At 34.8% G+C, this 18,444-nt stretch overlaps 1 protein-coding gene across 6 annotated transcripts in view; it reads right to left on the minus strand.

Annotated features, from left to right (window-relative positions):
* STXBP5 (syntaxin binding protein 5) overlaps positions 1-18,444 on the minus strand; it is a 163,679-nt gene that overhangs the window by 60,700 nt on the left and 84,535 nt on the right. For all 6 annotated transcript variants that reach the window (XM_060114516.1, XM_060114511.1, XM_060114510.1 and 3 more), the window contains exons 10-18: positions 13,277-13,431; positions 12,007-12,079; positions 10,529-10,676; positions 10,258-10,325; positions 9,953-9,993; positions 8,877-9,097; positions 8,209-8,387; positions 2,653-2,778; positions 115-266 (exon numbers count right to left, since the gene is read on the minus strand). In XM_060114516.1, the coding sequence (XP_059970499.1) occupies positions 115-266; positions 2,653-2,778; positions 8,209-8,387; positions 8,877-9,097; positions 9,953-9,993; positions 10,258-10,325; positions 10,529-10,676; positions 12,007-12,079; positions 13,277-13,431 (1,163 nt within the window). The remainder of the gene's footprint in view (positions 1-114; positions 267-2,652; positions 2,779-8,208; positions 8,388-8,876; positions 9,098-9,952; positions 9,994-10,257; positions 10,326-10,528; positions 10,677-12,006; positions 12,080-13,276; positions 13,432-18,444) is intronic.

Consider the following 18,444-nt stretch of genomic DNA (forward strand, 5'->3'; position numbering starts at 1 on the left):
TTTATACAAACAGATGAAATCAGACAAGCTATCTACCTAATGGAAGTACTTATATTCACAGAAGTAACTCAGAATTTATGGAAATCCTAAAGCTCAGGATTTTTTTCTTCTTACCTCCTGAAGGTTGTCGAGATTTACGAGGAGATCGGGGTTCTCTCCGATAAGGATCACTGGAGCCGCATAATTCAATAGTGCCCAGGTTGAGGAGTACTGCTTTCTGGAGGTAGTCAACCATTGCAATGCCACTACAATTGCCAAAAACTACCCTAGGAATAGGGAAAGAGCAAATATTTTAGCACAAATAAACAGCTACAAGAAAACATATTGCAGTCTACAGGGCTAAAAAATCATGATGGGTCTTTAAGAAAATTCCTTTTGAAACAAAACACTATTACAGCCATGCAAATGCAGGTTACATATGCCTTCTGATGGAACTGTGCAGATCTTCTGTAGATATCAATGATTACAAATTAATAAAGAAAAAATTTGGCATAGGAGTTGAAACTTAACCAGGGACATAAATCTCCACACTAGGCAATATGACATCTATTTTCCTGACTTAGGGGTATTTTGAACGCCTCAGGGGAAGACATTCCCTTCCACTAGGGAAGTAGGGGATTACACCTTTGGAAAAGTTTTGGTAATCCCTATAGTCAAGAATAAAAAGTAGAAAGCATAAATCTTGGAGGCCTCCCTTTGGACTATTCCAAATACCTTCTCAATTATGGGTCGGGAAGTACAAACCAACTATGAATAAAGCAACTATGAATAAAGGAATTTTATTCTTTTAAGATCCCTTAAGCCAGGAATCGAAAGCTAAAATATATAGAGGGGCTATATAAGTAAGTAAAACAGGCCAACTAAGGACTGTGGTGAACTGGAGAGTGGACAACCCATCTAAAGAGGGGAAGCTTCAACTCAGTTCCTGCTGACTACTGCCGACCAGAAGTGGAGACATGGGCCAGATAATCAAATTTTTCAATTAAAGCTCTAAAAATGGATTTTCACATTAAATAGTCTTGGCAACTAGTTCAAATTTAAAAAATACAAAAAAAAAAGGCTAAACAAAATACAACTGTGAGCCCAATGGGGACTGTGATCAACTGATTTGCAACTTCCTTTGAAACTTTCTATTGGTTCCTTTTCTTATTCCCTGTTTGTTTCTCTTATGGCTGTGGGAAGTAAAATATTAAAAAGGGGAACGTTTGTGTTCTTACATGGTGGTGCCCAAATAAAAGACATTAGAAAATACTATCTCAGACTATAGAGAGTCTTAGTTGGGTGCACAACTGCAAGAGATAGAGTAGGTGGTAGTAGCTATAAGGAGGAAGAAGAAAGATGAATGAGTCCCTAGGGCTAGAATCAAGGAAGGTGACAGCGACCTACACATAATAAATAGCTCTGGACTGAACAGTTAGCATGTGGCTTCTCTTATACCACAATGTTGATTTTTACTATTTACAATAGCCAGGACATGGAAGCAACCTAAGTGTCCATCGACAGATGAATGGATAAAGAAGATGTGGCCCATATATACAATGGAATATTACTCAGCCATAAAAAGGAATGAAATTGAGTTATTTGGAGTGAGGTGAATGGACCTAGAGACTGTCATACAGAGTGAAGTAAGTCAGAAAGAGAAAGACAAATACTGTATACTAATACATATATATGGAATATAAAAAAAAAGAAAGAAAAAGAAAATGCTCAGAAGAACCTAGGGGCAAGACGGGAATAAAGATGCATACCTACTAGAGAATTGACTTGAGGATATGGGGAGGGGGAAGGGTAAGCTGGGACAAAGTGAGAGAGTGGCATGGACATATATACACTACCAAATGTAAAACAGATAGCTAGTGGGAAGCAGCCACATAGCACAGGGAAATCAGCTCAGTGCTTTGTGACCACCTAGAGGGGTGGGATAGGGAGGGTGGGAGGGAGACGCGAGAGGGAGGAGAAATGGGGATATATGTATATGTTTAGCTGATTCACTTTGTTATACAACAGAAATTATACACTATTGTAAAGCATTTATACTCCAACAAAGATGTTAAAAAAAAAGACCCAACACAGCCAAAAATAAATAAATAAATAAATTTATTTATTTATTTATTAAAAAATAAACCAATCTATCCTATTATAATAAAAAGTATGTACTACTAACACTATATACTTGAAGGCATGAATTGATAAATAAAAATACACCTGTAGTATAGATGAATACTTTACTTAACTATTACTATGCCTTTACAATTTACACAAGTTAACTATGGAAGGAGAAAGAACAAATTATACAGCTATGGTTCAACATTTATAGAATCAATTTAGAACATAGATTTCTGGGTTGATATTGTTAGACCTTCATTATACCAAACATTAACAAGGAAATTATTTCTCAGAGTACTTCCAGGAGAGGATAGATTCACTGGTCCATAAGATATTTAACTTTAAATCAGGAAGCAGTATAAGCATATCCAGAGTAAATTATTCAAAACAGAACTATGTTGCAAATAAACACTGAGTTTGGTCTGAAATTAAAGTGATACAACATCTTTTTAAGTGATATAGTAAAGATCATCCATTCTGTTTTTAAAAATATAAAAATGCATGGAATACGATAAAGAGACTGAGAAACACAGAAATTATACTTACAATCCATAGGAAGAATTAACTGCCAGACTGGTTATTTGTTGCGGTGGTTCTCCACTCACCCATACCAATTGAATAACTAATTGTGTCTGATAACCTGGAGACTGTTTAAGTGGAGAATTTTTAACTCTGTAAGAAAGGAAAACATGTTACCTGTTAACCTATCTTCAATTATCTTATTAGCCTATGTAATTATAAAGTCATGCATAAATAACTATATAAAAAATAACTTTATATATAAAATTGTAAAATATAAAAAAATGTAAAAATCAGAATCCTGTCCTCTAGAATCATTTAGTCTAATTGGAGATGAAACACCTAGATAAATCACAAAAATAAGAAATTATATATAAGTTCCACATATAAACTGGGGAGGGAGGGGAGAAGGGAAGGTGGAGAAGGGGAGAAGTGGGTAGAGAGGGATGAAAGAAGAACAGGGAAGGATGGGGAGAAGAATGAAGAGAAGAAGCCACTTAGGTATTAAGAGGAAAAAAATCAAGTTAGAGAAAAAAATCCAAGTTAGAAAAGTAGGCTTAAAACTTGAAAAAGGTATGGTATAACTAAATGAAAACTGGCCCAAAACATAAGGAGTTAAGGAAAAAGTATAAAAAATGTGAGCAATTTATTTTTGCTTGTATAACCACTTTTACTATTAAAAAATTTTTTTTTGACCTTGAGTTGGTAGTAGTTTTTTTTTTTTTTTTTGCGGTACACGGGCCTCTCACTGCTGTGGCCTCTCCCGTTGCGGAGCACAGGCTCTGGACATGCAGGCTCCACGGCATGTGGGATCTTTCCGGACTGGGGCACGAACCCGTGTCCCCTGCATCGGCAGGCGGACTCTCAACCACTGCGCCACCAGGGAAGCCCGAGTTGGTAGTAGTTTTGATTGCAGAATCTTCCCCTAATAACTGCTGCATAGTGTTTAAAATATTGCTTTTGCAAAAAATATGCCAACAAGATAAAGAAGTAGGAAAACCCATAGTCAAAAATTAACAAGTGTCTAAGTTTGGTCACAGTGGAAGGTGTGTGTAGTAACAGTAAAAAAAAAAAATCACTATAGTGAAACAGGCCAGGGCCAGACTTTACAGGGTCTTTAAGGTCCAGCTGCCAAGGTTTGATGTTGGTAGAAAGAACTCAGGGCTTTCAAAAAAGCTAGAGTTTGAGTCGTGGTTCTGCCCCTTACTAGTCGTCTTCCTGTCTAGAAGTGGGAATAATATTACCTAATCACAGTATGACAGCACTGTGAATGCCTATGAAAGAGTTTTGTCAATGGTCAGGTTATATAAAAGTAATATATTTTCATTATTAAAGAGTTAAAAGTGGGCTTCCCTGGTGGCGCAGTGGTTGAGAGTCCGCCTGCCGATGCAGGGGACACGGGTTCGTGCCCTGGTCCGGGAAGATCCCACATGCCGCAGAGCGGGTGGGCCCGTGAGCCATGGCCGCTGAGCCTGCGCGTCCGGAGCCTGTGCTCCGCAACGGGAGAGGCCACAACAGTGAGAGGCCCGCGTACCGCAAAAAAAAAAAAAAAAAAAAGAATTAAAAGCCAGTGAAGATTTATAAGAAATATTTTGGAAAGATTAACTGTAGAGGCATGCAAGACGAAGTACAATGAGACCCATGCGGAAGTTCCTGTGATCCTTGTGATGCGAAATAATAAGGTAGATTTCAAACACATGAAGTAAGTTCTCAAAAGGGCTCGTAAATTCCATTAAGGTAGACACCTTGCAGTTACTTTTAATACTCCGGCAGAGGCAGTACTCAATATTTACTGAATGAGTGAATGAGCTGGAGGCTGATTAGAGATAGAGGAGGGGAGAAAAAGAAGACAGTGATTCTAAGTTCCAAATAAAAAAAAAAAAAGAAAGAAAAAAGATGTCAAGATGAAGAGCTAGTTTTAGAGGAAGATGTGGTTAACTTTGAGGTGACGGTAGGATCTTCAAGTGAACTATTCAGCAAACAGTTATACTCACTTGTACTGAGTGAGTTCATACAAAACTTATACTGGTTAAATTTGTTATAAGCATGTTAGAGGGAGTGAAGGGGGGGTTTATAAATGTGAGACTTTCTAAGGAATAAAGTTACTTAGATATGATACCTTGTCATACTTGCAAACTTCAAGTGATTTTGGAAGATAAAATTTTTTTAAAATGTGAGCCATTTATTTGTGACTACTTTTACTATTAAAAAAATCTACTTTTACTTTAAAGTGAGACATTTTTGATTGCATAGACTCTCTCCAGTAATTGTTCTTGCAAAACATATATAAAGCCTGGTTACTCCAACAATTCTTGGGGCTTGTGCTCTGGAGTGAGTGTATAAAGGAAGGACGGCAGCAAGTCTATTCGATGTTCAATCTCCTGACACTAAACTCAGAGAAGCCTTTGGATCATTTACTTGGTACTTTTAGTACAGAACACCATGACACCAGACTTTTTGCTGTCCTACTTGCTAGACTCACTCTAGGTAAGACAAGGGTCAGGATGTTGTCCAAATTTCAGAGTAAACGTGAATCACCGAGGGTACCCCTAAAACAAACTGAGTTGCGGTCACATCTGCCTGTGCAAAGTCTTCAAGTTAATACACTCAGAACAGTACACTGGCTGATGCAGAAGTTCTGATTTCCCTCAGGGAAACACCCACTGCTTGGCTACAGCCATCCCTCTTGAAAGACAAAAATAAAGACTGAGTAGCATTTCACCTCCACCAGAGACAGCCTCTGTTGACATAAGCACAGCCTATAGAGTCTGAGTGTGCTATTTTCTCCCTGTATGAATTAGATAAGGTTCAAGGAAGTGTCTACCCTCCCTCTGGCATATTTAATGTGCACATTAGATTAGATTCTCAAGAGCAGGAACAGGCATTCAGAGATAATTTTAGAAGTGCATGTACAGGCACATTTAAGATGTAAGTGATGAAGACACACAGAAGTCATGGAATTCTTATTTTACTTAGTATGAAGGAACAAAAAATTTCTTAAGCAAAAATAAGTCAAACTTGCTGAAAAATCCCCACTTGGTAAAAAAATTAGAAACTGAATCAAGAAATGAAGAAATATGTTAGATTTAAAAAATACAAAATGGGGGCTGGGTGGGCATTAGGTTTAATGTCTATAATGGTTATATGCAAGTTACCATTTTAATGTTTTTAATATATACAAATTAATTTGTTTACTTTTTAAAGATAAAGGGTTGAACTTTCATAAAAAGCTCTGTAATTTGTACAAATGTATTTTAAATGTCAAAATAACGTCTGGAGGCTTTGCAGTTTCAAAATAATTTGTAGGTTTGGACTAATACCCTGCAAAAGCACAACTAAAATACTTAAATAAAACCAACATTTTATTGGTAAAAGAAGTAAATTGAATAGCTGTTTTTAAAATGTTTCTTCAGAAAAACAATTACGTACAGGGAGGGAGGGAGTGGGAGGCTGAGGTTAGCAGATGTAAGCTCTTCTATATAGAATGGATAAACAACAGGGTCCTACTGTATAGTACAGGGAACTATATTCAATATCCTATGATAAACCATAATGGAAAAACATATTTAAAAAAGAATACATATATATGTATGTATAACTGAATCATTTTGCCATACAGCAGAAATTAACACAACATTGTAAATCAACTAGACTTCAATAGGAAAAAAAAAACAAAACTCCCCAACCCAATTATGTACAAAAACATTTTGTATAAAAACAAACAAAAAACATCTAAGTATTAGTTATTTTCACATCCATTTAGCTATATTTCTGACTTTTAAAAATTGGCTTTTGAGATTGTGGACTAAAACAATGTGAAGTTAATAAATAACTGCATTAACCTGAAAACTGTTAAAATGGTTAAAAAAAGAAATATAACTCAAATTGCCTATGATTTTAAAAAGTCACTAGTGAATGTGTGGATTTTAGACAAAAATCTCAAACTTGTTACCAGAAATACGTTACCAAAATAAACCTCAAAGACAAATTGTACTTTATATGCTTATAAAAATTAAATTGACAAAAAGCAGGAGAAATACACATTAAAATCAGAAGAAATGGCATTAACGAAAATTTTACAAATTTAAGTTTAAAGTAAAGTAGTACAGAGTAAGTAACAAAAGGGAAAGATGTAGAATTCTTTTATTACCAAGTCTCATTCTATCTAAACATATGCCGGATTGTAGCAGAAAGGACGTGTGTGTATATATACCTGAGAGAGAAAGGAAGGGGGAGGGGGAGGGGGGAGAGAGGGAGGAGAAACTTGAGACCTTTCTGAGAATGTACTGATAGGTGCTTAACCTCAATGCTTATATTCGTTAGGTCAGATCAGTCTCTCATCCTTGGCGTTACTGACATTCTGAACCGGGTCATTCTTTGTCGGGGGCACTGTCTTGCGCACCGTAGGATGTTTTGCATCATCCCTGGCCTCTACACACTAGATGCCAGTAGCACCCCTTCTTCTCGTTGTGACAAATAATATCTGCAGACATTGCCAAGCATACTCTGAGGAGCAAAGTCATCCCCGTTTGAGAACCACTGGCACAGAACACACAACCTCAAATTCATGTAAACATATAAAGCAGATTTAAAAAAACCAAACTCTACTTTTCTATAGATTTATATTGCAAGTGATTGTCACATAAACCAATCTGCCTTATCTCTGGGGTGAATGCAGTTTTGATTACATGGATATTCTCCACAGGAACTGCTGAACCATTCACCAATAAAAGATTCTAGCAGATCTAAAGCCAAAACAGTATAAAGCCCGGTTCTGTTAACAAATGCAAACTGTCTTTCTTGCCACCAGCCTCAGGTTGAACCTACTACAGCCTGGTTTCTGTCCCCCTCTTGTACTGAATCTGACGTTTTCCACGACCAGTTTTCAGTCACTGCCCTAACCGACTTCTCTGTAAATCTAATACTTTTAATAAGTCTTCATGAACTCCTTCAATGATTTTAACTCTTTCCTCTTTTCTTTCTGTGCCATATTTAAGGCAAGTATGCTTAACAAAATTTAACCACTCAATAATATAAATTGGACAGAAAAAAAGGAAAAATAAACTTTGTCCAATTTATTCCTGTAAAAAAGCAAAATGTATTCAAATCTGGATTTCCACAATAAAGGCATTTAAATAATGATACTGAGATGCTAGAGAAGATTCAGAAAAAGACAAGAAAATGATTACCCAACAACTGAATCTCTAAAGACTGAAAAAACAGAATTTTCAGAGTGGAAGAAAGCAGCCTAAATATACATTTGATCCACATATAAATCCAGACTAAAAAACAATGAAGGATTTAGAAGACGAAGCTTTATATAGAGGAAAGATCCATGCTCATCTACCAGTATGTTTAGAGATCAAATCTTCGTACTTTAAGGATAAAATCATGGAATGCAATCATATTTCTCTTGGTGTCACAGAAAAAAAGAGTTGAATTAACCACGGCAAAATACAAAAAGAGATGTGGTTATGTCAATTTACTCCATCACAGGAAGATTTTACTTCACTTTACGAATGCTTACAATTTATCTAAATTAAAAGATAACTTCCAAAACACCCGTATTTTTAGATAACTTACTTCAAACAAGGGACATTATCACGAAGCCCATCAGATGAACTGCTACTGGTAGAAGGATGAGACTGAGGAGGAACGGGCTGAGGATTGGCACTCCCAACTGGCGTTGGCAAAGGTGGTGCCTGTTCACCCTCTGGAGATTCCACATCACTTATCTCATATAACAGTCGAACTTCAAGCATCTGTTGTAAAAGTAAAAAGTTTAGCCTCTCCTAATAATTACTGTTCATTTTATAACAGTTTATACATACACACACGTACACTACAGTGGAAAGAACACTTTTAAAGGAAAAACTTAGTGAGCTTTCTAAAGGTAAGGATTTAGCAAAGGAAAAAAGGTTCCTGACTCAGCTTTTTAAAAATGATCGTGTGAATGTGTGCAAGTACATGCACACATGCATTATGATTTTAGAATTTATGGCACTCATGTTAATACTAAATTAGAGTATGCTCATACTTATATTAGCTTTCCTTAAATGAAACAGAATATATTTAAAGATTTAAATGTTCAGTAAGAAGATATACAAAGAAATATGACTTTTTGTCACAGGAGACAGATGGCAATGTAAATACTGAGGTGTTTTAAAACTGACTGCAAAGAACCTCCTAAATAATTCTAAAACTTTAAGATGTCAGACATCTGACATTGAAACTAATTAAGAGACTACTACCGGAATGACTTCTGTAATCACTTCTTGTTTGCTGAATCTATAAATAATGACATGAGCTGAAACTCCAGCTATGCACAACATTCGACTTTCTGGACACCAGGAGATGATCTGAATGGCATACGGATCTTCATCTACAATGTCTGTGTTTGGCTTGTCATCTTTATTTCTTGACTTTTCAAATACTTTAGACGTCTTTAATTTATATAATACTTGTAGATTTACTAAAAAAAAGATAAAATATGATTTCTTAATATAAAAAGAACAAATATCAGGTAATATTTAATCAGTCATACCATGTAAGGAAAATAAACTATATTTTTTGAACCACAGTTTTATTCCTAGATCTACATTTCTCTACTATTCTTTTACATAATGCATTCACTGTACTCACTGACCAAAAAAAGGTGTACTCATTGTATTCATTAAAAAGAAAAAAAAATCACCATTATGATGAATTTAAATTATCTGAAAAAAAGGGTAACAAAAAGATTTTGTAAAAAAAATTGCATAAATATAATAAAAATAATAAGGCACATATTTTGCTTTGCAGATTTATTTTCTACATATTTTCTCTCTGAAAGGTACCAATATTATCTAACACTTCTATATGGTGAAACATAATATACCCTCAGTTAACTGGATTCTAATTGCAAACATTATTCATTCAAAGCATTCTTCCTTTATTGATAATGTAGCGAACATATATATTTTGCAAAGACAACACAAATTTTTGTGACATAAGTTTAGAATCAGGCACTAAAATTATTCAGCAGATTTCTGTTGATTTGAAACATATTCCCACTTTTCCTATCTCTGAGTTAGGAAGAGAAGGTTTGAAGAAATACTGAAGAAAGGACTTGGGTATTTCTGCTGAAAATTATTCTTGACTTACTAATTAACATCCTTAAAATGTCTTTATCTATTATAAATTCTAAACTCATATATTTGATAAATCAGGTATTAAATTTATAGTCTCTAAATTTCAAATTAAATGTTGGTTAGGCAATCATTACAAAACAGGCTATATAAAAGCAATGATTGTAGGGCATGTAACAAACACGATTCAGAATACTTACTCGCAGAAGCATCCCAGAACTTAACTGATCCGTCAGCGTGCCTGTGAAAAGCAAATGAGTTAAGTATGTGTTGAAGAAAAAAAAATTACATTATTTCTCTCTTTGAAGTTAAATATATTGTTACTTAAAAAGATAGTCACCAAAATGAGAAAAAAGGTAAAATTTAGGGTAAACTGGCAGGTTCTATACAATAACTTATTTCTTATTATGTTACTGCAAGCACTACCTGCCCAATTAATTTTCATGTAGTCTTAATCATATTTAGTTATTATTGATTCATTAGGTGAAAATGGACTTTTACTTACCCTGTAATAATTATTTCTGAGTAGCTTTGAGCACCCAAGCCCCAATTGCCTCCATTAATGGGCCATTCCTATAAGAAAAGATTATTGTATAAAGCAATTTCCAAGGATACTATATATCTTCATAATACATCTATGACAAGAGTAAACAACGTATTTCATATTCAAAAAGGATTTTAATTTCTCTAGAAAAGGTATCATTATCAACCACTCCAAGGTGATAAATATAAAATGCTGAAATGTAACAGTAATTACTAAAACTCATGTTCAGTACCTTTTTGCTGTAACCTTGACGTTTCTGTCTAGCTCCAACAGAATAAAGTGCAGGAATAAGGTCCACAGGACAGTCAGCAAAATATTCGCAACATGTAACAGGGGATTCATGTATACTCAAAGGGTAGGGATTTTCAAATATAGGATATCTTTAACAACAGGAAAAGAAAAATATTAACTTAATGAATTATTACCTATGATTAATACAACAATGAAAACTTAAAAAATATTTAAACTTATTTAATAATAAGTTATCCTTTGTTCCACATGGTCTTGTTATTTTCAAGAAGAAAAAAAAATTCATTATTACAGGTAGCATACACTGAGTTGATGTGAATTTAGGAATGCCTTAAAGTAAGGTAAATAATACTGTTCACTTACACTTCAGGGTTTCCCTATCTCAGTACTATTCCCATTTTGGATCAGATAATTTATTATGGGGACTGTCCCGAGCATTGTGGATGTTTAGCAGAATCCCTGTCCTCTACCACTAGATGCCAGTAGCACCCCTCCCCACAACAGAAGATGTCTACACAGACATTGCCAAATATCTCTTGGGGGGCAAAATTGCCCCCAGTTGAGAAACACTGAAATATTGAATGGGTAAACTCATTTAAAACCATATTTAATGATTATCTCTCAGGAAATACAAATAAGTAATACAATGTTCTTCCATACAAAAAATTTATAAGTAAACATACTATCATGTACGAACAAGCAGAATATGGGAAATACCACAAAAAGTTGCAAAGGAGCTATGGTGAGAATTTATAGATCAGATATCATATATCTGGTTAAGAGAGAATAAGAAAAGCTTGAAGAGGCTGCCTTTGAAAGTTATGTGGATTTTTGATGGCAGTGAAGCAAGTGGAATGTTTCAGCTGTTGGGAGCTACATAAGAAAAGACATGGAAGTGTGGTGTTTGTTTAATACACCATTCAGTTTTTCTAGCGAACAGGCACCAGGTTGGAAATGTACCCTTAATTCCTTCAGTGTAGAGTAGCAGGCTGATAAACTGTTTTTACACAAAAAACCAATAGAGAATTATAGTGGTTTAAAGAAAAGAGTAACAAGATTGGGGTTGCATGTAAAATTACCTGACAATGTTCAAGACACACGGCAACAGGAGTGAATATGGGTGGAGAGACTACAAGAGTTTATCTGGAGGAAAGCTGTGATGGGGATGAATTTTGGACATATCTGATTTTGTGTGCCCCCAGAGTATCCAAGTATTGAGTTGAATCATATGAAATTTCAGAAATTCAACAAATTTTGACTTAAACAAGAAATTTCTATGAGTAACATAACAGAGACACTTGGCAGGTAATGAGAAATGTTTATCTGTAGTTCTAAACAGAGGTCTAGGTTATGGATATAAATGTAGCATATTCAAAGAAATGAAACAGCCAATCCTATGCTAAAAAGACTCTTTTTTTCACCACACACTAAAGTAATTGCTCACCAAATTTTATTTCTTACCCATTTTGTGCAAGGTCTATAAGTACTAAATCCTTTTCTAGTAGAACAACCACAGCATATGGTTCTTGAAAATCTGGAATAGGAAAACAATGCATGGACAATAGTTTTAAATATGCGAGAGGACAGCAAATGAGATAACAAACATTTCTTGCTTAGTTTTTATTTTATTTTGTTCCATTCTCTCAAGTATTTAACATTCTGATATTATACTTCATACAATGCAAGGCCAGTATGCTTTAAATGAGATAAATCTATACAACACCCCATAAAAAATTATTTATTCTGTAAAGATGAATTAGACAAGAAGCTCACAGTACCTTCCATGGTATTGCAAAGTCCAAGGCAGGACATGAACAACAAACCCCAAATTTAAATCTTAATACCCATAAGAACAACTCATACTGGATCTCATAGGAACCCACTAGAGTACTACTATAATATTATAATCTCTTTTTTTGGGTATTTTCTATGTGCATGTTAACTATAAAATGCATTACATATTTATATCTCAATTAGCTTCAGATAAAGTAAAAAAAGATCCAGCTAAATTCCTCTTGAAATAATAACATGCCAGTTGTAATGGTTAATTTCATGTGTTAACTTGTCTTTACTATGGTGCCCAGCTGTCTGGTCAAACACCAGTCTAGATATTGCTGTGAAGGTATTTTTTAGATGTGACTAACATTTAAATTAGTAGATTCTGAGTAAAGCAGATTATCCTAGATAATGTGGGTGGGTCTCATCCAATCAGTTGAAGGCCTGAAGAGCAAAGACAGGAGGTATTCTGAAAAATGCAATTTGCCTCAAGATGGCAACTCAGAAACGTGCTTGAGTTTCCAGCCTTCAGAATTCAGACTCAAGACTGCAAATCAAACTCTTTCCTGAATTTTCAGTCTGCAGTAAGTTTTCACAATTCCTTTAAAATAAATTCATATTCTTGCTCTCTTTTTCTCTCTAAAATCTCCTATTGGTTCTGATTTTTGGAGAACTGTAACTAATACACTAGTAATTTAGAGGATTTTTAAATGTTTCTTAATGTGGACAGTTTTGCTTATTCTTCAAAGGCACTTACTACTAATATGTAATATTAAACAGATACAGTTTAAAAACAAAATTTACTTCTCAAATAAAATTTACAAAGTTATGAAGGCAGCATCTCTCCCATGGAAGAACTGGCACAATAGGATAAGGAAACTACTTAGATAACATATAGGTCTTTGTTCTGAATAACATATCTATAGAGAATGAACTTTAAAGACACAAAGCTTACCATTTGGGTATGGTGTTTCACACAGCGTCAGGAAATCAACAATTGAATAGTCCATTTCTAGCACTGCAGTACTTTTTCCATGCATAACTGTTAAGCAAGGTCTTCTTCCTACAGTATCGTATGACAAACCTCCTGATAAAATAATAAAAGGTTCCCTAGAAATAAGATACGTAGATAGGATTACAAATAGCATAGTGGAGTCTATTTTCTTGCTGTATCATAAATTTTTTTAGTGAAATAATAAAATCTTAAATTTTAACATTTTTATGCATCATTTAATTGAATACTCACATGTAGCTTTTTAAATTGCATTAGGTAAGACCCAGGTGAGTTCCTGAAAATTAACCTACAGTAAGAATGAACACTGACCACATTTGACTCTCATACCTCCTGTTTGGTCCCTAATTTTTTTCCCAATTTTTTTCACAGTTTTCAAAATATTCTCTCTGGGTTTCTCCTGATAAGTCTCTTAAAGGTACTGTCATCATTTCCAATCCTAATAACCAGACCTTCTCAACAGAAATTCTAAGAGAGAATGCTAATACCCTAAGGCATCCATTGTATGTAATGAATTAACTTCTCATTGATGCATCAACAATGTACTAGCTACAAATCACCCTTGAGAAAACTGGTCGCTCAAACCATTTTCTGTAGGGCTTAATTCTCTCCTTGGCTGGTATGCTCTCAAACTACAGCTTCCATGCACATCTATCAGCTGCCTTTTTGCCACTTCTAATTAGCCCTATAACTCTTGTCTCCCTATTAGTCATTATTAAATTTAATGATTTATCTAGATCTACTTTCAAATATATTTAAATATGCAAAAAAGAAAAAAACCTAAATAGCCTTTCCTATGTTTTGGTCTTTATTTCTTTATCTTTGACCTGCCTGTTCATGTTTTTTGTTCATGTTTTATTGGATTAGTAACTCTTTTCTAATTGGTTTGTAAGAGTTCTTTGCATTCTAAGGAAATTAGCTCTTGATCTGCCACATGTACCTTCCCATTTATTGGTGGGGAAGTTGTTTATGGTGCATTATATAGATGATTTAAAATGTTCCATGTATGATTTTCTTAAATCTCTTCATTTACAATTTTTTAGGTAGTTTCATAATGCTCACTCTAAGTCCAGTGTAGCTATCTCCCTCCTCTCACACTTAGTACAAGCAGTATATAATAATATGTAATGGTTAAAAGTGCTAGTTCTGGAACTAAACTGTCTGTTTAAGTCTCAGCTCTGGCTTTACTTTCTGTATGACCTTGGATAAGGTGCTTAATCTCTCTATGCCTAGCTTCTGCATCTATAACATGGAGATAGAGTGATAAATATCTATTTTCAGACAATTATTGAATTAATTAATATCTGCAAAACACTGGGGTCAGTGCCTGGCACACAGACCACCCTTAGTAAGAATTATCTAGCATTATCGTCATTATCATCAAATAATCATTATCACCCATTGAGCTAATTTATTTTGCTTACTGTTTTCCTCATGAAAATGTAACCTCCATGAGGGCAAGGGTTTTTGTCCACTTTGTTCACTGCTGTATCCAAAACAGTGCCTCGTTGGTAAATGAATGAATTAACAGAAATGTATGTTATGTTAACCGCTGTCTAGCTTACTAATGTTTAGATTTTTCAGCGTTAAACTGTTTTGGGTAATCTTAGTTCTTCAGCTAAGTGACAGTAACCAGAGCTTAAAACTTTGTCCTGAATAGAACTATATACCCATACATTCATTGCTCTAATATCTTGGCTTACTGTGATTATTGACTGTGGTCAGGAAAGTATATTTAATTTTCTTCTACTTTTCATCACATATAGTGAATAAATAGAATATATCTCTTCTCGTCTGTATTTTGAAATATAACATACAACTGAATATAAAATACTAAGAAGAAGGGTGAAGAGTCTAACAACATATACTCTTATAGAGTGAGAGGACTGGGCCAGGTATTTTATATGTAGTATTTCAAGAATAGTCTGACAAGTTTGTTTTTACATATAGCCAACTTAAAAAAAAAGTATTATTAATGTAAGAACCATGAACAGGAAGATGCTGAGTTACACTACAGAATAAAATTTCCATGGAGATACCAAGTAGGTATTGCCGGGTAGGTGATCAGCTTATTGGACAAACTGTTAACATATTAAATAACAGCATGGTATTTAGGTAGGTTTGTCCTCAAAAGGCAACTATGTGCTTGTTCAGTGGCCTTGTAAATGGCCTGTATTTCTTTCCTAAATTTAGGAGAAAAAAAATACAGTGAAAAAAACATGGATAAAAATAAATGGTTAAATACCAAGGTAATATTCTTTTCCATAATAATAAAGGTTTCCATAATACAGCAATAAATGCATATATATATATATTTTTTTCTTATTTATTTTATGTGCTGTTTTTAAAAAATCTTATTTTATGTGCAGTTTGCCAGGCAGGAATCATCTGACTTACGAATCCCACAGGCTATGTATTTTTTTCATTGTAATGCCCCAAATCTTGAGGCGTAAATATTAATGAAATAGTTTACAAGAAAAAAACCAGTCTTAAATACAATGATAAAATAAAATTAAATATTTTAATCCTAGATGGTGAAAACTGTAAAAATTCAAAGGTTTTGTTGGCATTTGTAATTATATTAAAAGTTCTAGGGATCTAGATTATTTCTAGGTAATATGTGAATTAAGTTTTATTCCCTTACTTTAAGAGGAATTTAAGAAGAATTTCTTTAATGATGTTGTTGGGTGTTATACAAGACTCTAACTTTTGAAGCCATCTAGGTTAGGAAGGTGTTGGTTTGAACTTTTTATAATTTTGATTGTAATTTTTCAGAGACTAGACACTTCAGGAAAGCATATATGCTTCCTGATTCTGATCACTCTCCCTGGGCTGGCCTTGATAACAGCTTTGGATGAAGCTGTGTTTCCAGGTGAAACGTTCTTTATCTTTTCTACCCAAAAAGCCATTTGTATAATGAACTTGCTCAACTCAGTTCCATAATACTACTCATTTATTCACTCAAATAGTTTTTGAGCACCTGTACGCCTGAGAATAAAATGGTGCTCTCATGCCTAGTCTAGACAGACAGTAAACACATTGTGACAAGTATTGTGAAGAACATAAAACAAGGTTGAGTGATGTGCTGAATATAAGGGAGGGGCTGGAGGGGTTACTGTAAAATAGAGCAGTCAGGAAAGGCTCCTAAAGTAATGACAGATGAACTGGAACCAGAATGAAGAGGAGCCAGCCATTCAAAGATCTTGGGGTTGGGGGAGAAGGATATACATTCCAGGCTGCAGGAATAACCACTGCAAAGCCCTCAAGTCGAGAATGAGCTTGGAATATCTGAGGAACTAAAAGGTCAGCATGGTTGCAATACAGTGAGTAAAGCAATACGTGGTAAAGGATAACATGACCCCCAAATCTTGCAAACATATCCTGTTACACCGTTAGGATCTCAAGAACCGGTCTCCTGTATTTCATCTTCACAATTTCTTTAGTTCTCACCTTAATAACCTGCAGCTTATATAATTACGATCGCATTTAGTTGTTCATTGCCTGAGATGCACTTCCCCCTCATTTTTTTGGCTCCTCCTTTAAAACTCAGTCCAAACATTCATTATCTTCTACAAAAACCCTTTCCTGACTCATCCTCCCCCCCGAGTTGGGTACCCTTCCTGTGTTCCTAAGCACCCTCTTCTCAACATTTCCACACTGAATTGTCAGTGTTTATCTACTTTCCATTTGTATTGTGAGCTCCTTCAGGACACAGTATGGTATTTTACCTCTGCACTCAGACCAGTTAGCAGACTGGGACCATTCATGCATCACACTTTGAGTAGTGGAGCACGGGAAGTGGAGCTTCCTAGAGATCGGTACTACTTGCCTTAGCCTTAACTTACTGTCATTAAGGATCTCACTACAAGGCCCCACACCCCTCACACTCTATGGACTTCAATCAGAAAGCACAGAACTCTTTGGCTGGGCCTGGCTGGGTAGACAGACTGATCCCAAGAACAAGTTTACTGCTTAGTTATGAGAAGTTTTCATTACAGTACTATTTGAGTGAACAGAGAAACACCTGGGTACCATAAGAATAAATCACTACGATAATGAAGTGAGTATTTTACTAGTAGGATGATGATGATACTCCAGTATCTTTCTAGTTCGGATCTGTACCTTTGCCAATTTTAAGAGGACCCTCTGGAACTAGGGGAGCCACCTCCAGACCATGTTTCACTAGTGACTAACCTTAAGACCCTTTTGCTAATTCAGATAAAAAGGTATGAGTTTGGGGTAAACACAAAGAAACATAACATATTTAAACAAGTTCCTGTTCATTTACTGACCAATTTAACAATGATAATACAGCTTTGGTAAAGTGGATTTGTATATTACAGTATTTGCATAAAATATAAGATTTTAATATAATTTTATGTTAAATGCTTTATTATTTTTGTTATGTTAAATTGTTAAGAGTAATTGGACTTAATACATATCCTTTAAGGTATCAAAAATATGGAATCCCAAAATATTTCCTTTTGGATAACTCGTCTAAATACCCATATAACACACAACAGTGATGCTCAGAGTGTGGTCTGTGACTGCTAGGGGTTCCCAGGACCTTTTCCAAAAAATCACTAAGGGTAAAACAAAACCATTTTCATTGTGATATTAAGACATCACTCACCTTTTCACTATGTTGATATTTGCACTGATGGCACAAAAGTAACAGTAGGTGAATAAAACTCCTGGCATCTCAGCATGAATCAAAGCAGTGGCACCAAACAGCACTAGTTATTTGTCTTTTTTATTGCCACACATTAAAGAGGTGTTTTTTTCTCACTTTAAAATGTCCTTGATGAAGCAGTAAAATGACTAATTAAAAATTTTTCGTCTTGACCCTTGGGCTTAAGTTTATTAAAAGGGGTTCTATTAGTAGCATGTAAAGAAATGCCTTTTTAATACTGTGCTGAGAAAATGGGAGGTATACATAAAGCATTGCTTCTGTATACTGAATTGGACAGTTATTTCTAGAAAAGCACTTGTACTACTGTTTGAGTTATGAACTGAATTGCTATTATTTTTGCTTAAAGGATGACTGACAAACTATCATTAGTTAGGTTTGGGTAACTGATAGTTGTTTTCTCAAAAATGAATCAAATGAG

This window comes from Mesoplodon densirostris, chromosome 12, assembly GCF_025265405.1.
Source record: "Mesoplodon densirostris isolate mMesDen1 chromosome 12, mMesDen1 primary haplotype, whole genome shotgun sequence".
Taxonomy (NCBI): Eukaryota; Metazoa; Chordata; class Mammalia; order Artiodactyla; family Ziphiidae; genus Mesoplodon; species Mesoplodon densirostris.